General features: G+C 56.8%; 1 protein-coding gene across 1 annotated transcript in view; it reads right to left on the reverse strand.

Moving 5' to 3' along the window:
• Window positions 1-6999: 6999 nt before the first annotated feature.
• Window positions 7000-20803, reverse strand: part of LOC309858438 (uncharacterized protein) — a gene marked incomplete at its 5' end in the record, with an annotated part of 35868 nt that continues 22064 nt past the window's right edge. The window contains 3 exons of the mRNA XM_082751132.1: window positions 7000-7244; window positions 7548-7645; window positions 17031-17119. Coding sequence (XP_082607258.1) covers window positions 7135-7244; window positions 7548-7645; window positions 17031-17119 — 297 coding nt within the window. The 3' untranslated portion in view covers window positions 7000-7134. The remainder of the gene's footprint in view (window positions 7245-7547; window positions 7646-17030; window positions 17120-20803) is intronic.

A 20803-nucleotide genomic window follows, 5' to 3' on the forward strand; every position in this document is an offset into this window, starting at 1 on the left:
GAACGAGGAGGTTATACATTAGTCTTGGGTCTTGTAGGTCAACCAGAAGGAATGGGAGTCCTACATCGACCATAGTCTTGCCGGTAAACAGAGTAGGCTGTGCCTGGCCCAGCAGCATGGAATTTTTGGCGGAGAAAAACTCACTCATATGTTTTTAGCTAAGTTTTATCAAGGCCTGAGACAAAATTAAGGAGAAATTATGCCATAAACTAGAAATTCCCAATCTATCAGGGTAGCACACCCATCAAGGACAACACAATTATTAGTAGATCAGAACATTCTGCGGGTACCGCCCATTATCTGTGTTGAATAAATGGAAGATAACAAGAGTCAGGTGGAGCTCTCTACTACTTTGTTGAATCCTTAAAAGGGACACTTGAAAACAGGTGCCAGAAGCAGTAGGAAGCCTGATACCTTCGAAATTCACCAGCGGATAAGAAAGGCAAGCATCCTAACTGCACCCCTCCTCTGTTTCAGTGCATTGCTGCAAGAAAAACTTTAGAAATTTCCTTTGCTTTTTTTGGATAGCCCAGATATCCATTACACACTCCTTGTAAAACCCCTCATCCAAGATCCACTCCACTAAGGAGCACACTCCCAAAGCAAGAGTTAGCTACACTCCCAGTCTAAAATTATTTACTCCCCTAATTGAAATATTTACTGAATCTGAACAACAGTGTAACCACTTTATAGTTGTCATATCCTTTTATGAGGTCAAGAAGAACACAGAATTGCCTAACTAGACGAGAGCCTAGAACAGTATCATCAAAACCAAGTATTCAAGGAAAACACCCACCAACTGTTCAAAAGTACAAGGTCACGAGTATAAAATAAAGGGCAGCTGTCCTAAGACCATATGCTAATGAAGCCATGTCCTGTATTTATTGTACATGGAGTTTGGGGCTTGTCAAAACAAAGCCCTCCTGCCCACCAACCCAGGTTCTTCCTTGTGGCTGATGGCATCTTGTTAGAAAACATCTTAAATTTTTAAAATGCCCATCACCTGCTGCCAAACAAGCCTGATAGTTTCAAGTGAACTGAGCTACACCACATAGTTCTGAGCATGGACGGTTTTAAGAAATAAAGTGGAATCCTCAAAAAATTCCACAGGGAGTGAGCAGTCAATCTAGATAACTTTCCATCTGCCCAAGCTCAGACATAATCTTTAAAAAAAATTAGTTTTACATGGCTTTCTGGTTTGTTGACACAAGTAACTTAATAAAATTGTTTTGCTAAAACCCTGATTTTTTTCCCCTTTGAACTCACACAGTATCTACATATTCCATTAGTTGCTTTTAATACTTCACTTGTCCTTTAAAAAAATCTTTTAAAAGGAAGAGAGGGGTGTAAAGATATGCAGGTAAATACAATAAGTGCTTTTCTCTAAATAAGCTGCCAGCATGTTCATTGCTGTATTGCTTTTATTAGTAAAATATTGGAAGCACCTTAAATAGTTTTCATGAGGGAACTAGCTAAATAGTTATTGATATATAAAGGACTGCAATACAACTATTTTTTTTTAAGTAGCTCTATCTGTACTATCATGAAAGATTTCCATTACAGCATTCAGTGAAAAAATTAAGTGACAGAACAACATGTATAAATGTGAAACCATGAATGTAAAAAACAAAAATATATTTGTGTGCTTGAAAGTTTGAAAGGATTTTACCAATATCTGAGAAAGAGATGGATAGAAGGGAATTACTTTTTGCTGTATACCTGTCTATGATATTTGTTTTTACTACAAGTAAGAATCAGATTGTAAAATAAAGAAAAATGTAAACCTAGAAAAAATCTCTAAGTGCACAAAAGATATACATAGGAAAATGGATACTTATATTTTCCAGTATGCTTTTTAAAATCTACTATCTAGAATTTTATATCATGGGACATATTATATATATGTAATTTCAATAAAGTAAATTTTCTAAAAAAAAAAAAAAAAGAGTGCATGCAGAGGGGGCAGAGGGAGAGAAGGAATCTCAAGCAGACTCCATTGAGCGTGGAGCCCAATGCAGAGCTCAATCCAACGACCCCGAGATCATGACCTGAGCCAAAATCAAGAGCTGGACACTGAACAGACTGAGACACCCAGGCACCCCCCAGAGGCAACTTTAGATCCTTATCAGTGACCCTGAGCCAGCATGTATCACCCTCAAAGTCACCCCACCCTGGACTCTGCAAACTGCTTCTCTGTTCACTAGGTGGCTGGGAGCTGAACTCTGTTGCATGAGCTATGGACACGTATACACTCATTCACATGCAGAGACGATCACACTCACAGGCAGACACACATGATCACATACGTACACACACGACCCACATGCTCACTTGGAGATACACGTGTACATGTACACACATGTCCCCATGCACTAACACACAGACACAAACACACGGGTATGTGCATGTTCACGCTCACACACACATGATCAAAGTCACACACACCGGCACCTACTCAGAGGTCTGTCCAGCTCCACAATACAGACAGGAGGGTGGGTCTTGTGGGCATCCTGAAGGCTGCGGAGGCCCCTCCCTCCAGAGCCCAGGCTTTGTTCCCCCATCTGTGCTGCCTTTAATGCTCTCAGGTTTAAACCCCCTTGGCTGGAGGACAGCTGGACAGTCAGTGCTCACTCTCAGGTGAGTCCTTCTGTCCCGGGTGACCCGTTTGGCCGGGTCAATGCCCTCCAGGAGACCCACGCCTGCTGCCTTGGGAAGTTGTTCATTTGGGCTTCACGATGGGAGGAAGCTGAACAATCATAAGAATGCGTTTCTGCAAATTTTGGATTTACCTAAAGACACAAGCATGTGCCTATTAGGCATGGGGGAAATTATCAGCGAATGTTTTAAAAGAACCAATAAAAAGGAAAATATCATTGCTCGTTGTTTTTTATGGATCCTAATGTTTCTTTCTTTTTTGTTTTCTAATGGAAACATCAACAAACTCCCCTCCTAGATGCCGGCCACTAACTGACACAGTCAGCACACGGTAATGCAGGCACGCGGGTACCCGCCTGTCATAATTCATCTTCAAAACTGAAATTGGCCCAACAAAGAGCACAAAATCACTGCAAAGAGCAGATTCAATAAAAAACCGATTTCACTCTCTTTTCCAAAGCAACAAGCCGGGGACGGGAGCTCTTAAGTACATATCAGGTCGCTTCTCCGATTGCCACTCCCACCCCAATTTGATGAATTCTCAGCTATTTACTGAGGACCTACTCCACTGGAATCATTAGTTAGGTACTGGAGGAAAGCAAAGTTTGAGGCAAATTCCCCATGGCCAGGAAGCACAGTCAGGTGGGGAAGGAGATAAGTTACACTGTTATGAAAGCCCCAGAAGAGAGGCAGTGTGGGTGACTCCTGCCAGGGAATCAGGGAGGGCTTTATGGAGGAGGTGGCATTTACACGTGATGGAGAGGCAGGAAGAGGGTGGGCAGGAGCTCAGACTAGCACGGGGGCAGATTTAGCGGAGTGCAGGGGGTAGTGCGGGAGCGTGCAGAAAGGCAGGTGGAAGGTCCCTGATTGTGGAAGAAGCAGGTGTTGAAATTTGTAGGTGAAACCTGAGCCCCCTTCCCCTCCTACGGTATGGTAGGACAGCAACCTGCCCCCTGCCAGGCCCTGGGTGGTCCAGCTCCCTTGGCTGCAGGCCTGCCCCCAGGAGCCCAGAAGGGCAATGCAAAGGACTCAGCCAATGCTGCTAATCAGAGGAGGCGGGGGCGGGGGGGGGCCTGGGGGGGCTGTCACTGGGGTCACTGCTCACATGGGGCACAGGCCCCACAGTCAACCCCACAGCAGATGGCTCCCGGCGCTTCCAAGGCAAAAGGTTTTGGAGCATTTACTGTTCAGTGATTCTCTCCACCTCTGCTGCTGACATTCCCCTCCTTGAATGTTCGAATGTGCCAGGAAGAGACACTGAAGAGAAATGTTCAGGGGCACAGGAGGGAAATGCTAATGAGAGCCACAAAGCAGAATCCCAGGGAAGGGGAAGTCTCCTGAAGGAGTGGCAACCTGGTTGCTCCCTAACAGGGAAGTCAATTTGGTGACTGGGCAAGAGACTGTCAGAAAAGCGGGGCCCGGGGAACAGAGGCCGGGTGGCAGCCAAGGGTGGTGGGAAGGAGACCCACGCTGGTGCAGGTCTGCTCGCCCGCCGGCCATCCAGACCTCCAAGGGGTATTTGCTAACAGACCGACTGACTGTGGGGAAACTAGGGGTCACAGCTTCTCTGCAGGGGAAGGCAGGTGCTGCTGGGACCTTTCCGTCTCGGAGGATCTTGGCAACATGTGGAATGTGTCCCTCAGGAACGCCCCACCTACACCTGTGGCTCTCACCTTTCTGGGGCAGAAACCCGGACTTGGGGGATCTGGGAGATATTTGCCCTTTCCCTCCCCATGCACATTCCACCTGTTGCCCACTCCGTGTGTCCCCTCTGCTTCTCCTGCGTTTCTCTGCTCCCCCTACCCCACCCAACGACCCCATGGTTTCCTCTGGGACAGACTGAATCTCCAGTTTGGAGGATTCACTGCCTCATTCTAGATCTTATTTCTCAGCCTTCCCCCAGCCCCATGCCCCTCCCAAGACCCCCAGCCCCATCCCCCCACCCCACAGCCCCTCCCCCCAGCCCTTGCCCAGGCACCACAGCCCCTCCCCCCCACCCCACAGCCCTTTTCCCAGGCACCACAGCCCCTCCCCCATCCCCAGAGCCCTTCCCAGGCACCAAAGCCCCACCCCTGGCCCCATGCCCTTCCCAGGCCCTCAGCCCCTCCCCCCACCCCACAGCCCTTCCCCCCAGCCCTTGCCCAGGCACCACAGCCCCTCCACCCCACCCTAAAGCCCTTTCCCAGGCACCACAGCCCCTCCCCCATCCCCAGAGCCCCATGGCCAGGCCCTGCTCCCTCCCTGCCCTTGGGAGGGAGGTGCACCATGGTGGTCCACATGGGTGGACCATGTGACCTGTCTGGGCTAATGAGCTATTCTTGATGCAATGCCTCCGGAGGCTTGCCACGTCCTTGTGCCCTGGAGTTGGGCAAGCTTTCATTCCTGGGATCCCCCAAGAAGGTTATGCACCAGGCAGAGGCGTCACTTCAGATATGGCCTCTGCAGAAAGCTGAGGAAAAGACCCAAGTCTATTCAGGAGCCTAAAGAATGCCCCGCTCGCCCGCCCCAGAATGAGGGTAGCCCAGATCAGCTGTAGCGAGGTGAACCCGCAGAGCCCTGGTCATGAGAAGAAATAGCCTTTGTCTCAAGTCACGGAGGGTCGGATGCTTTGTTACATGGCGTGGCTGCTCTGTTTGCGGGCTGGTGCAACCCTGGTCATCCAAGCTCCCCCCCTTCCTCCTTAAGCCCAACTGTCATAGGGATGCTCGCTGTAGCAGGAAAGACTTCCCCATGAGAGAGATTCTGACTTTCTTCCAGAGGCTTATTCCTTAGTTCACGTGCCAACATACGGAGATCCATGCTCAGCCTTAGCAGGGGCGACAAGAGGCAAGAGCGGGGTGGTTCTGCAGGAGGCTGAGACATACGCCCTTTCTTCGAGAGTGAGAGAGCAGGGCCAGAAGCCAGCAATCACATGGCAGGGTACCGGCCAAGTTTCTGACCCAAGAGCAGACCACGGGGAGACAAAGTCATCATTCTGCAGATGCCCGTGTTTCTTCTTAAAGACAAATTATCTCTATTTTTTAAAAAAATCCCCAGTAATTACGAGTATCCCTTCTTCTGCACACACCGCATGAGCCAGTGAGGAACTGGAATGCAACACAGCCTTCCCATATGTCAGTACCAGTTACGCCTTCTTTTAAAGCGTGTTCTGTGCATCCTTCTGGAAGGAGGTGAATGAAATGTTCTTGTAAATGGACAAACGATTCACGGGATCATGACTACTTCTCACCAGCTGCATCAATTCTAGGCAGCGATGGGACTTGGTGAGATATTATTTACAACTTGTTAAAAACACTCCTTGAGACACTTCGGGCCTTGTTTGGTCCTGGTGAGCTCAGCTGCACGTGGCTGGGATGGCAGTCGGCCGAAACTGGTCCTCCCGGCACACCCACGCTGCCTGGGCCCAGAGGAACTGCATGCCGGCATGGGGAGGTTTCTGGAACTCTTTCCTCTGAGAGGGAGGACGGGGAAGCCTGAGACATGCACGGGACTTTACTGGGCCATCAACGAGGCATTCGATCAGGCATCGATCCAAGTGACATTCTGTCTGGTGATGGGGTCACAGCTACACAGGGCAAAGGACAAACACACAGTCCTGCTCTCAGGTTGCCTATGGTCTCACAGAGATACGGTTCCCCGTCTATTAGGTAGTCTTCAGGAAAGAAATGACCTGGCTTGCCTGTCCCTTAATCTCCTCCTCCGTCAAATTATGAAAATGAAAATGGTCATCACATCCCAGGACGGTGGGGACAGCCATGTCAGCCAACACATGTCCACCATACCCCCTTGTTCCCTGAGAGGACCCTGAGCTTGTTGGGGCGGCCATGCTTCCTGATGATGGCTCACCTTCTCAGGCTCCCTGTGGCCACGTGGGCCACGCGCCCCGGTTCCTGTCCGTGAGCACAGATAGAAATTTTGGTGAGCGCATTCCTTTCTGAGTAAAAGGACAAAGTTTCGCGAGAGACGCTGCTCATTTGCCTTCTCTCCAGAAACACCTGAATGGAACCTCTGACCACGTGGGACCAAGGGGACAGTGACGGGCTGGAGGGGCCTTGGGCTCCGGACGTGCTCCTGGGCACCTGTCAGCCGTGTTCTACTTAGTTCCAGACAGCTCTTGCTTCAGCAGCTGTCTCACGGGTGAACGTGCTCTGGACAGTGTGAGCCCACAGACTGCAAGGTGTGCAGGAAGTACTCCTTGGGGCCGCACTGTGTGGTTACTGATGCCGTGAGCACCCAGGACGGTGGCGTGGTGAGCGGGTGCGGACGCCAGATGCTTCACGGGGTCTGCAGTCCCAGCCAGTGCCACGGGCTCTGAGCCTCAGAGGTCTTTCCAGGCGGACCCCTCTGCTCCTCCCAGCTGTCCTGCCCTCCACGGGGCTTCTACATTGGCCGTTCCAGGAGGATCCAAGCCGGAGCCCTGGCTTCCGTCCTGCACGAATCGTCCGCCTCGCTTATTTCCAATGGGGGTCTGCTCCCAGCTCACTCCCAGATGAGAACCTCCCGGAGGGACCCCTCACCATCAGTAGCCCCTTGACGTTCCCGTCCTTCGGGCCCGAGTGCCGACACTGCCACGGACATTTCAGCAAGGCCTGGGGAGACACAAAACATACCTCACTTTCAAAAATTCAATCCTAAGAAAAAAAAAAGAACCATGCAATGTTTGCTTTTTTACTGTGATATATTCTTGTTAACTTCAATATAAAAATGTTTTAACTTCCCTGCTGATGGAAAGAATTAATTGTATTCGAGGAAGATGCTGGGTGTTCAGCCGCAGTTTTGCGCGCCCCCTCAGAGGGCGTTCGGGAGCTCCCTGTCCTGTCGTCCATGGGACGTGGGTGCCCTCCTGTGACCCCTTGTTCCACACACCGTCCCGTCCTCATGGAGCGTCGTACCTCCCTGGCCACTGGCAAACTCCCGGGTGTGCTCCCGTCTGAGAGAGCCCAGCAGGCCGGCTGTGCTAACCGCTTCGGCCTCTGGTCCCACCACACACCTGTCAAGCACAGGGAACATTCTGTTCATCGTGGAAGGCTTCCAGTTACTCGTGTGTGACCAACGATCCCCACACCTAGAGACCCCTCCTCCCGAGGGGGACAGGTGCCCCAGGAGCAAGCGGGCACCAGCTGCCTGGACGCGCCTCGGTACCACAAGCGGGGAGGCGTGAGGACAAAGAGAGCGTCTGAGAACGGATGTGCCGGCCGGTGACGTCCCCACGCACCCTTGCAAGCCGTCTCTGCCCCGCACCCGAGTGTGGAGGTTGAGGCTGGGGCAGGAGGGCAGGGAGGGACCTGCTTGCTGCTGGGAGGGACCCGGCACGGAGGGACCCGTCTCCCGCTCCCCGTCCCTGGTATTTCTTATCCCCAACCCCACACGGGAAACAGAGTGCTTGGTGTTCATTCTGAGCGCAGGTCAGTGGTCTGTACAGGAAACCGGGATGGGCTCTGGTGTTGGCCACATCCCCCCAGAGCCACTTCTGTGTCTCCCACTCTCAGGGGCCCAGCAGAACAAGGGGGGCTCTAGGTGTCTCCCCCAAGCCCCTCCCCTCGGCCCTCTGGAGGGGCAGGCTGCCCTCCGGGATCTGTCCATGGCTGTGGGCTAAGTGTCCGAGGTCTAACAGCCCCTCGTCTGCCATTAAGAGCTCCGTTATGGGAGCCTTCATAGCAGGTGTCATTGAACAGACATTAAGACCCAACTGGCCATGGTTAAGGGGACCATTAGCACATGCCTGATGTTTGCCCTGACAAAGGGTGACCCAGCCAAGCACTCATGTGATAATGGGCTGGGAAACACTCCCTGGGGCGAAGAAACAGGATGGGGGGGGCGGGAAGGGCACGCCCTGCCTGGGGCCCTCAGAGCATCTGAGGACTCTAAGTCAGCCTCGCCCTGGCCTCCCTGGGTCTCTGGCGCTCGACCAAGGAGGTGGGGACCGCTGCCTGCCCCACCAGCCAGAGCATGCTCCGGGGAAGCCTGCCTTGTGACGGCAGGACAAAGGGTCACGCTGCCTCAGTTTCCCCTGAGCTGACGGGTCTTTGGGAGCCGAGACCAGCGTCAAAGCGAGCTGAGCTCATTTATGCTTCTGTGGGTCTGAAGGGGGCAGGCCCGTCAGGGCACCGACACCCCACCTCCAGCAGAACTGTGCATCCGCATAGGTGGCCGGCCCCACCAACCCACTCTCCCACCTGCAGCCTTCCATGACCAGGAGGCGGCGCAGTGTGGGGTGCAGATGGGCGCTTTGGGTTCAGGTCTCCCTGGGTTCGACGCCCAGCTCTGCCCCCTGCGAGTCAGGCTCCTCTTTTCTGTTCCCTTGGGGCGCTGCGCATACCATCCCTCTGGCCGCCCAGTTCCCTCTGCTCTGTGTTCATGCCTGCACCTGCTGGAGAGTGGAGAGCCCAGGGTCTCCTGGACCCTGCCACTCCCCAAGGGAGCAGACACCCCCTAAATCACGTTCCATCCATGAAGGTCCTTCCCCTGGGCCACGCCCGATGGCGAGCACAGCCGGAGACTATCCGCAAAGCCACCAACCTGCCCGCTGACCAGACCTTGAGCCCCCACCTGCGTACCCAGCCCCGGCCATGCGCTCAGCTCACTCCTGCCATGCTTTCTGCTCCCAGCGCCCCAGGTACCACTTCCTCCTACCTGCTCCTCCTCCTCCCCTTTCTGAGCCCTTCCCTGCCCCCACCCTGCCTCCTCCCAGGCGGTCCCTCCCCCTGAACCTATGGCTCCCCATAGCCTCTATGTCCCTCAGCCTGTAGGCCCCTTCTGCGGGGCACGTGCCTTCAGGAACCTGCCTCGGGCAGCCGGGTCCTCCTCCTCCTCTCTCTCTGCCATGTGCTGTGGTGACCAGCAGTGTATGTGAACGTGCTCTTGCCAGACTCATCCCAGCCCTAACTGAACGTCAGGTGCACTCTACCCGCCCGCTGAGCCAGTCCCAGGGCTGCGCCCTGCCGAAGGGGTGGGAAGGTCAGCACACCTCGTGCCGGGCCTGTAACCTTGCACACTTAGCCCCCAGCCACGGACAGCCTATACTCCCCCTGCCTGGAGTGCAGGGTACTCCCACGGGCCGCGGCCAGCCAAGCCCGCAGTGTTTCCCGTGGGTCATCCAGCCCCTCTCACGTGCACAAGTGCCTCCTCTAAGATTTCTCGTTCCCCGTGAGTGGTGGCGCTTTTACTCTTAGGACCGCGCTCACTGCGTCAGACATCGCGGTCCGGAAGGGGCTGAACAGTGGCTGCTAGAGAGGCACGTCTGCGTTCGCGACTCTGCAACCTGTGGCGGATACCTTTAACGGGTCTTGCCTAATGTAAATAAACGAAGGATCTCAACATGAGACGGTCCTGGATCATCCCCCAACCCAGACACAAGCGTCCTTTCCAGATACACACACACAGGACAGGACACACGGACACAGAGACAGATGGAGGGACGCAGCCATAACCACGGACCCTGGGGCCACAGCGGCTGTGCAGGGCCAGACAGACCCTGCCTCAGAGCCTGGCCTGAGTGGCTGCTGTGGCCTCGCCTCGCGCATGGACATACGGCCCCCCCGGACACTGATTCCGGATGCCCCACGGACACTTAAGGGGCAGCGGGCAGCTTGTTAGAGTCTCGTGGGTACTGAGGGGCTGAGTCCCAGCCTCCCCGTGAAATGGGGGGGGTAGTTGGTAAAAACAACCGTTTGCCCCTTGGGTTGCTCTGGACTTAAGGGTGTAGAAGAATGGACCCATGGACAGCAGGGAGGGCCCACGTGGGACACAGCATGTGCGTGGAAGGCACCTGCTGTAACAGTCCGTCTGCGGGGTCCCCAGCTCAAGCGCTCTGGTCTCCGGGGTCTCCGGGCTCACACGCTCTGGTCTGAGGGATTCCCCTTCTCATGCACTGTGGTCTGCAGGTTCACCCAGTCTCGTGCTCTTGTCTGTGAGGTCTCCCGCTCATGCACTCTGGTGTGCGGGGTATCCTGGGCTCCCGGTCTCTGGTCTGTAGGGACCCTGGCTCACCCGTACTGATCTGCAGAGTCCTCTGCTCATGAGCCCTGGTCTAGTGGGTCCACTGCTCACATGATCGAGTCTGTAAGGTCTCCGGCTCGTAAGCTCTGGTCTGCGAGGTCTCCCCGACTCTGCACTCTGGTCTGCGGAATTTCCGTGGCTCATGCGCTCTGGTCTGTGGGGTCTCCCCCTCACGCACCCTGGTCTGCAGCACCTCCCTGCCTTGGGCGCTCTGGACTGTGGGGTCCCCTGCTCACGAACCCTGGTCTGTGGGGGTCTCCTGCTAACGCACTCTCATCTGTGGGGTCTCCCCAGCTCTCGTGCTCTAGTCTGGGGGGTCTCCCCAGCTCTACACTCTGGTCTATGGGGTCTCCCCAGCTCATAAGCTCTAGTCGGCAGGGTCTCCCCAGCTCACTCACTCTGGTCTGCGGGGTCTGCCCCTCATGCACTCTGTGTCCACCCCGCCACACAGCATGTGTTTCCCAGCCACCACACTGCTGACACTCCCTGCTGAGAGGCTGTCCTGGGCTCTGTAAGATTTGAGTGGTGTCCTTCCACTGCATTCGCCCCGGCTTGGCTCCCTGTCATGCGGAACGACCCTGGCTCACTCTGGCCCAGGTTGGGAGACACCGCTGCCCTGGTGGAGAATAGCCTACTAGGTGGAGGGGCCAGGACTTCAGAACCTGGTGCTCCTGAGTGCAGTGGGCTTGAGATGCAGGCAGGGGTGCCGGGTGGAGCACTGGAGCCAGCAGATGGTTAGCAAAGGCCCTGGGGTGGGCAGGCCATGCAGGCGGTACACAGACAGGGACCCGGATCGCCCTGGACAGTGGCACCAGCTGCACGGTGACTGCAGGTGCTTCGTGAAGCTGCGATGTGACGGGAGCCATCTGCCCGTCACGGGGTTGGCTGCCCCGTGGCTGTTCCTGCTGTTCCAGCCAGCTGAGTAAACCCTTAATGGGATGCGGGACAAAACATCTCTTCACGGGGCTGCAAAGCCTCCCAATCAACTCTTCAAATAAGAGTCACACGCCCAGGATGGGGGTGGGAGTGTGCAGTGTGATTTGGAGCAGTGTCTCTGCCAGGGCTGAGATTTCTGTCGTGGTGATAGAGGTTCCTAAAGACCCGGGTCCCCCCGGCCTGGGATGACGATACTGGCTGTTTACAGACAAAGCTGAATTGGAAAAAGAGAGACCACGCTTGGGGAATGTCACTTCATTTTCCTTTCCTGTGACTGCGGTCCAATCCACGGCGGTGCCAGCCCCTCCCCGCGGAGCTCCAGGGTGGCCCTTTCCCCCTCACCTGTCCTCTGCCTAGAAACTGAGGGGAAGAAGCACGAAGTCCCTCAGACTCTGGAGGTCTGAGCCCATGCGACTCTGCCCTTTGCTGCTGTGTGACTTCAGGCCATGCGAGCCTGGCCCACCTTTCTGAACAGGACAAGGGTGGCCACGATGATACCACGCCTGCTTACTAGTGGCTTATTCCAGAGCCCACAGGAGTCACGATAGCACTCTGAGGGCGTGTTCTTACTACTCCCATCTTACAAAAGAGAGAGAGGCTTCGAGAGGTCAGACAGTTTGCCAAGGCCAAGCACCTCATCAGGGCCACCCTGTGTGGTTGTTCCGGTTGTGTACTGCAAAAAGGAGCTCCACCTAGGGCGACAGTTACACTGCCGATGAATGCTGACGTCCAAGACAGCATGAAGAGGGCACAGGGCTCCCAGCGTGGCACTGGGCATGTCCGAGAACGATTTCCTTCATGACCCACCCACACGCCCATGCCCGGATCCCCATGCAGGAGCACAGGAGCTCACGCTCCCTCTTGGCCTGACACCTGCTGTGGAGCAGACCCTGAGTCAGCTCTGGCTGCCTGGCTGGAGGATGGAGCAGGTGCATGCTGGTGTCCATGAGACTGGGAGCCCAAGGGAACAGCAGGTGGACGTGGGGCACCAAGCAGGACCCTGCCCAAGGACCAGGACCACAAACACTGCTCTCTAGCAGTCGGGAGGGTAGACATCCCAAGGCAACCTTGCTGGCTGGACCCAGGAATCACAGGGCTAGCCTCCCTGGCCTGACCTGTTTCATGCCTTTTCCAACCTGCCCTTCTGCGCCCCAGGATCTCAGGATGGCCCAAAGACAGAAGGGAGCCTCACATGAGGCCTGTCCTCCAGGGCCCGGGTGGGTCCCACCTGCTTGCTCAGTGAGGAGCATGGGAGGGGCGTCAGCTCTCACCAGGCCTCGAGATTTCTGTAGGTGGATGTGTCCCTAAATGTTCCCTGACTCCTGCCCAACATGTTCCTCTGGTGCTTCAGCAACCCCTCCGAACCGCCCTCCAGCAAGCATGTCGGGCTCCAACTGCAGCACGATGTGCGAGTTCTCCACACACCATGCTGCACCACACGGGACGGGGACTTCATGCCAGCGGCCTCTGTCAGTACTGTGCACGACACACTCTTCCCTTTGTACGACTGCCACTGATGATGAAGTCCTTGAGACTGTGCTAGGGTCACCTCCACCAGGAAGCCCTCTCTGATTACTCAGGAGTCGCCCTGAAGATTCTCACCCTCTCTATGTCACATGGCAGTCCTCAGCTCCGTGGCCTGTGCCCAGGGGCCTGCACTCCCCTCTGTCATGACGTGTACCACTCTTGGTGCTCACCTTCTCCACCAGAATTTGATCTTTTCCACGCTGTGGACTCTATCAGCAGGGACTTGACCAACTGAGAAAAGCTTTCTCAAGGTCTGGTGTGGACCAGAGCCAGGGACTCACAAGTCCTTGTGACTCTGCTAAGTCGGGAGCTCCTCACCAGGCCACCGCCAGCAATGTCCGAGGCTCCCCATCCCCCGCACCTCTGGCCCCCCTTCTGGTCCTGAGCTTATCTGGGACAGGGCAGCTCCTCACAGACGTGCTCTCAAACCCTCCAGCAGGCGCCGAATGCTACCCATTCTTCCCAGGGATACCGTGAGCGTTCCTGTGCCAGGACGGAGCATGCGAGAATCTGATGTGACACGCTCGCCATCCTCAGAGAAGGTTCTGACCAGTGAGGAATGGGCTGCAAGGCAAACCACTGGAACAAGACGTGTTTGCATTGGGTCGAGCAAAGCGCTGTGCAACGCGGTCCTGAGACGGGCTGGCCCTACATGGAGGAGAAGGGGTTGGCTCTGGCCGAGAACAGCGCACGCGAGTTTGGTCCCAAACTGCACAGCACCAGAGCGCCTGACCAGCCCTCCATGCGTCACGCAGGATGCAGGGAAGAGGGATATCCAGAAGAGCCCAGCCCTGGAAGAAAGGCATCTTCACCGCCTGGACAAGGGACCTAGAATTTGCCCTGCATGCGACAGGTGCCAGGACAGTCCCGTACTTCATAGAGACACCACCTTCTTGGGACCTGAGCCAGCGCCCCAGCAGCTGATGCCTTGCTGGCTCTGAGCTCCTCCGGCAGCAGAAAGGACAGACAACCAGGAAGGCCCAGGAGGTGGGAGACCGGGGGCAGCTGTCCTTCTGATGGGGATGTCCTCTTCTTGGCCAGAACCTTCTGCAGCCCTCAAAGCAGGAGCTCATCAAGGAACAGACAGAGTGACCGGGCCATGGACACCTCCTGGATCCTGGGAGCATGCTCAGGTCCGGGCGAGATGGCGCAGAGGTCAGAGAGAACATGGCCTCACTGGGTCGAGGATGCGGCCCTTCCTTCCAAGGAAGCCTCGGTCTCCACATCCAAACCATCTGAACAGCTTCCCAGGCTTGTGGTCGGGATGCAGCCCTCGAGCACGGAGGGAGGGACGAAGGAATCAGATGCTGCCAGGCCTCTCCCCCAGCACCATGCACGCCATCCCCAGGACCGACCGGGGAGCCCCAGGCCAGGGCAAGCTCCTGCCCTGGACATGAGGACCTGGGCCCAGCCCTGGGGAAGCAGGACGGAGAGGAAGACTACGTTCTTGGTGCTGGTCCTGCCGGCCTGCTGGTCATCCCCTCAGGACCAAGGGGCAAGAAAGAGCAAAAGACAGAGTTCTCATCCCCAGGGATTCTCAGTCCACACAGCAAGAAAGACCCAAAGGAGCACCCCAGCTCATGGCCCCAAAGCCACTGGAATGTCACAGTGTCTAGCCCCTCCTTGGTTCTCCTGCACGAGTGGGAGACACAGCTCCTCTGAGAGACCCCCCGCGTCCATGGCGACGCTCCCTTGCCTGTGATCCTCCACACCCGTCTGAGCTGGGCCTGCAGCCCAAACCATGCAAAGATCAGCTTTTTCTCAAAACAAGGAGTTCCCTGAGGCCGGTGGCTTTGTCAAGCCCCAGGCATGGCCTGCAGCAGGTGCACAGTCCCTAGTCCTGAACTGCAGAAACACGTGCCATTAGGCCACCATAGAAGCTCATGCGGTGGGTGCGCCACCTGCCCTAGATCCTTCCAAGCTGCTCTCTGAGATGCAGGACCTTAGCACCTGGATGAGCAAAGATCACTGACAGTCTTTGCCCAATGGAGGACCCTCCTTTCTCAGGGAAGTAGGTCCTTGGTGGCCAGTCACATCCCCTGCTCAAACCATGGGGCAACCGCTCCCTGAGCACAGCTGATGCACCCCCACCCCCACCAGGCACCCTGGAGTGTAGGACATGTACGGGCTGGGGCGAGCCTCCAGCGCTGGAGGCCAGTGGGTGACCAGCACACAAAGGCTCTGGGGGCGTCCAGGAGTGGGCAGCCCACAAGAACCATTCCCCCGGTCTCATGGAAACTGTCCACGTGGCGGAGAACCTCGTGAGGCCAGCCCGTGATGGTCCGCCAGCGAAGGAATTAGTTTAAGTCTGATGTCTGCTCTTCATTCCAGGAGACGGAAACTGGGACCGCACGGTGGAAAGCTATTTCTGAACACTCAGAGTGGATGGTGGCTTCCAGTCCACTGCCATCCACGTCACCCTGAGGTCACGGTCAGCACCGAGACGCACTGCTCACAGCCCGTCTCCCTCTTGAACTAGAGGCAGGCTCTCATGCCTCTAACGGGTTTCCCGCGGCCACCGGGAAAAGTCACCACACGCTCTCTTGTAGCTCTGGAGTCACGAGGTCTAAATTCGGGGCCGTGCTCCCCAGACAAGTGTGTTCTCTTGTCTCCGAGGAGTCCAGACACAACTGTGCCCTTGCCCCTTGGGCCCTCCTCCACCTCCAGCAGCGCCTGCAATCCTCTACCTGCTTCCCTCGCTCCCGGTCTGTCTCTTCCACACACAAGCCCACACACAGCAACATATACACGTGTGCACACACATGCCTCTGCTTCCCTTGTCTCACCTCATCTGAGGCAGACCCACCTGCCCCCACGTAGGAAGCTCCTCACACGGAGCTGGTGTGTGGCCCAACAATCCAGGATCACCCCACCCCCAGTGAGAACCTTGAACCAGTCACATCGGCGAAGCCCCTCCTGCAAGGGGATGTCACACATTCCCAGCTTGGGGGCAGCAGGACGTGGCATCTTCTGGAGGCCGGGACCCCACCTGGCCCAAGCCCCGGCCAGCTCCTCAGGTGCAGCTTCTAAAGCCCCTCGGGCCTTGGCCTGACCACCCCCCACCCCAGACAGAAGCCTATCTGTGTGGCTCTGAGCAGTGTGCCACCCCCGCCGCCCGGCCCTCAGTTTCCCGTGTGTGCAGGGCCATGGGCTTCCAGTTCTGCCATCCAGCCGCAAGACCGCTTGGCACATAGGCTGAGCAGGGAGGGCCCGGCCGTTCGCTAGCAGCACGGCAGTGAGGACACCTGTGTCCAGAGAGAGAAGCCACTCACCTAGGACCCAGTCATGGAACGTGAAGAAGTCCCTCAGCTTGCGTGTTCTAATTGAATCAGCACAGATTTAACTCGGGTGTGACGTTCAGAACATGACCCATAAAAACATCCACCAGTGCTGCTCTACGGGGCCTCCCGGAGGAAAGATGCCCTCGGGGGGTTCAGGAAAGGGCCACCTGGCTGGGGCTGTTAGCCGGAGGCTGGGAAGGGCTGGCGGGAAGCGTGTGAGGAAGGATCTACGACAGGCCAGAAGATGTCACCCTCCCACCTGGACGTCCCGAAGCAGAGGACGGGGTGTAGCGAGGGTGACCAAGCTGGCCACGGGTCTGAGGCTCAGTGTTCTTGGCTCCAAGATGCCTGTGCCCCTCAGCATGGCTCTGAGATGGGTTGAAGGCAAACCCCTCGTGCTGATCGGCCAGCAACAACCTCCAACGACAAGTGTCCACTAGACCTCCTGACCTCCGTCTGACCAGCCTTCGCCCAACCCCAGAAACACTCTTACTGGTTCCCACTCTGCTAGTGAGGAAAAAGCCCTCCTAATAAAAGCTCCTCACTAATAACAAGAATCCTCTCTTGTGGAAATTTGGCACACATTCTTCAACAACAAAAAGGAAAACAGGATGTATGCTTTGCAGCACTTACCAGCCCTGAGAAGGAGACGTGGTAGACTCTGACTCATTTTTCCAACCACGCTGGGGAACGGAGATGCTGTCAATGTGAGCGTGAAGGAGCTGTGGGGACAGAAGTTAGAGATGAAGTCCGTGAGAGTCTAACAGATGTTATTTTTGGAACTGGATGTGGGGCAGCAGATAGAACCGTCCCTGCTGGGGCTGTGAAGGTCACACCTGTGCTAGGACACCAGGGGCCCCAGTGTCAGAAGCAGAGCTTCCAAGGGCCAGGACCTCCCCATCCCTCACATAGAGGATTTCCTCTAAGAACACCTCCATCCTCACATGAGGGTCCATGTCCACACAGGACGGATGAGAAAGGCTGACACAGAGAGGAGCTTGTGGGAATGGGGACAGAGGTTCAAGCCACCGGCCAAACGTGGCACGTAGCCACCAGGTAAAGCGGCGTGTGGTGCCAGGAAGGTGCCATCAGACGTCCTGGCAGAGAGGATTGGAGAGACCACCTCCCCTGCGGACGCAGGGTGTGGGCAGGAGGCCAGGGTCACCTGTGTACTGGACTTCCAACTCCTGAGGGCTGGCTACAATCTGTCTTGTCCATGCCTCTGTGCCCCATGCAGAGAAACGGGCCCAGCAGAGAGCAGGTCCTCACAACATGGTAGCTGGCTGAAGGAACCATGAATGAGTGAGTTCCTAAGCACACGGCGCTGAACCAGCTCAGAGCTGGGCCCTCGGGACTCCAGCGCACTCTGCTGGGGGATCACCCAAGCCAGGCCGCCTCGAGGACCCCCCCAACCAGCTGCCCTCTACGCAGACTCCTCTGGCTTCTCTGGGACTCCTTTACTCAGCCCTCCCTGATGGCCGGCTGGCCACGAGGTGGGACACAACCCAATGCAGGGGCTCCCGGGGTTCCCCGGACGGCTCCCTCCCAGCCCCGCAGACTTTTGGCCACCAAGCCCTCCTCATTCCACCTTCCATCCTCCTTCTGCCTTACAGCTAGCTCCCTCCGTCTCGGCCGGGCCTGCATCCTGCCCTGCGTCCTGGCCCTCTGGCCAGGGGGCCCGACCCGCCTCTGCTGCACTAACAAGCAAGCCCCATTCCAGAGCCTGTGGTACCATCACTGTCACCCGAGGCAACCACAGTACGGCCACTCTCCCAACACAGGGCCCAGCATTCAGGGAGGGGAAGTCCCGTCTGAGATACTGCGTTTTCACGGTAGAAAGAGAAGCCAAGCCAGGAGTGGAAAAACTCAGTGCCTCCGGGATGGTGCCATAGCTGGTCCCCAAGTGTCTGATGCCCCTCCCTCCATAAGACGGAGTTAAGGGCCCCACTCTAGGTGAGTGGGACTGCGGGCCCGCTGCAGCCAGCAAATGTCTGCCCGGGTTTCCTGGGATCCCTAGGGTGTGGCTGCAGGGTCCCCAGGCAGCGTGCTGGCCTCCACCTGTGCCCACAGGGCTCTATCTCCACCGTCTGGGTGACCTGGACATCCACCACGGGAGGATGGGGTGCAGGGCATTGCCTGAACCCTACACCAGCAACGGGCGCAGAAATGTGTGCAGAGAGGCGGGACAGCAGGCCTGCGGCGAGGTTGGGAAATACGGCTCACCCCCCAGTAGACTGCCGCCTGGGAGTGGAAGACCGGGATCTAGGTGATGCCCGTGTCCCCAGCAGAGGGGGGCTCCCCAACGACCCCTTCAGTCTCCCCTCACAGCACCCCTTCCCCTGCCTCTCACCTCAGGACACACAGTCAACCTGCCAGATCAGGTACATAGACTTATCACAAACCCATGTCAAAGGCAGCACACCTTCCCTGTAAAACCTGCTGTGGCTCCCCGTTCCAGTCGCCCAATGCGGCTCCAGCATCTGGGGGCTAGGAACCAAAGGCTCAGGTCATCTCCCGTGAGTGTGGATTGACGGTGCAGGGACACATGCACAGCGGCCCTCTGCTGGCCGGCAGGGGTCGGGAGCTCTCCTACACGCTGGGCAGACATCCAGCAGGCAGAGCCTGCTGTCTGTCCTCCCCGAGGGCCTCTCTTTACAGGTGGCCCCTCCCCCCAGCAGCATGGGGGCAGGATTGCAGGGAAGTGGGAGCATGGGATGGACCCTCAGGGGTCAGCCCTGAACAACACAGTGTCACTTCTGGCACATTCTTCACATCCAAAAAGACCGCAGGGCAGTCAAGTGCTACAGGAGGGGATGAGATCTGTCCTCGGTCGGGCAGGAGGAACAGCGTGTGCCTTTGTGGAGGGGGGACTCCCTGGGATCCATGCTGGGATGCTGCATCTCATCACAAGCTGAGAACAGGGTGCTCGGTATCCACACACTACAGAGATGCCTTGTGTCATCTCAGGAGGGTCTACATAGGGTTGACCCCAAAGTCACACACTCCGGAGGTCTGCCCAGGGAGACTTGGGATGGTGAGACGAGGTCCCATAGGCACAGACCATGAGCAGGTGCAGGGAGAACTCCATGGGGAAGGAGGACCCCCAGGTCTGGGTGGAAACTGACACCTGGCTGCACTGGCTGGTGCGGGCAGACAGACGGACCAGAAGGAGGAACAACTGGTGAGTGATGCCTGGTGCCCACAGGAGGGGAGTCTCTAGAAAGAGCCATCAAGGGCCACAAAGAGCTCAAGGGCACTGAGAACAGATGACTCCACAGTGTCCGTGGGTTGGCACTCCCACATCCTCCCAGGGCAACACCTCCCAGGAGAATTTCGGAGCCATGGGGGCTGGAAGCACACTGCGGCGGGTCAAAGAGGGAGCTAAGAGTGAGGAGAGAGACTCGGTTCTGTCCCGGGCTGGCCGAGGAGGACCGCTGTGGAGGAACCTGTCCTCACACCCCGTGACTCTTGCCGTTCTGGGACGCCAGGAGCTTCATAAGCCTGAGAGCGGCACATCCATGGGCCAAGAAATGTGTGGGCCAAACCTCACAGCCCCTAAGGCCCGCCGCCATGACCCTCGCCCAGGGCACACCTGCCCCGGGCGATGGCCCACAAGCCTCCTGCACTAATCATGCTCCCTAAGGAGGACTCCATGGTCTCAACCGGGGCTGTGACATGCTTGTCTGCACCACAATATCATGCATCCCACAGGAAGAAGGTACAAGAAGCCAGGCAGCCTATGCTGTCCATCGCTCCCCTTGCCATGACAGCCCAGTACTAGGAACTCCACCCTGCCTCTGCAATGGACAGCTCAGGCTCTAGAAACTTCTGGGAGCCTCCAAGGGGCCACTTCAGCCGACGGGGGAAAGCCAGCCCTCATGGTATGGAGCCAGCCAGGGTGCTGGCTGGCTCCATGATCTGCATCACCCATGCATTGGGGAAGAGGCAAGAAGGCACACGGGTGCAGAGAAGGCCTTCTGGAGGTGAGCACGGGACTGGGAAGCTTACTCCTTCAAACCCTCACTCACGCGCAGGCCTAACGATGGCCCTGCTCTCCCAGGAGGTGAGCCCTCCAGGGGCTCTAGCAGGAAGACCTCCCCACAGGAGGTACACAAGGCCGGCTGTGACCTACAGGTGCTCGGGGAGGGAGAGCACAAGTGAGGCAGGCCTACCTTGGGAGAGACTCCCCTGCAGGAGACTTGCTTAAATTTCCTATCTCAGAAATGCAGAAGGACCCCAGACAAAGACGCGCAACCTCCTCCATCTGACTCCAGTGTGCAAAGCAGCCTTCTGATGGCTGCGCGTCGGTGCCTTCTGCTCTAGGAGAAGGAATGAAAGCAGCACTGATGGCAAAGATACCCGGGTTTGATGCACACAGTCCTCATCTCACAGCCAGCCACAATCCG

This window comes from Mustela nivalis (assembly GCF_964662115.1).
Source record: "Mustela nivalis genome assembly, contig: HAP1_SCAFFOLD_2435, whole genome shotgun sequence".
Lineage (NCBI taxonomy): Eukaryota > Metazoa > Chordata > Mammalia > Carnivora > Mustelidae > Mustela > Mustela nivalis.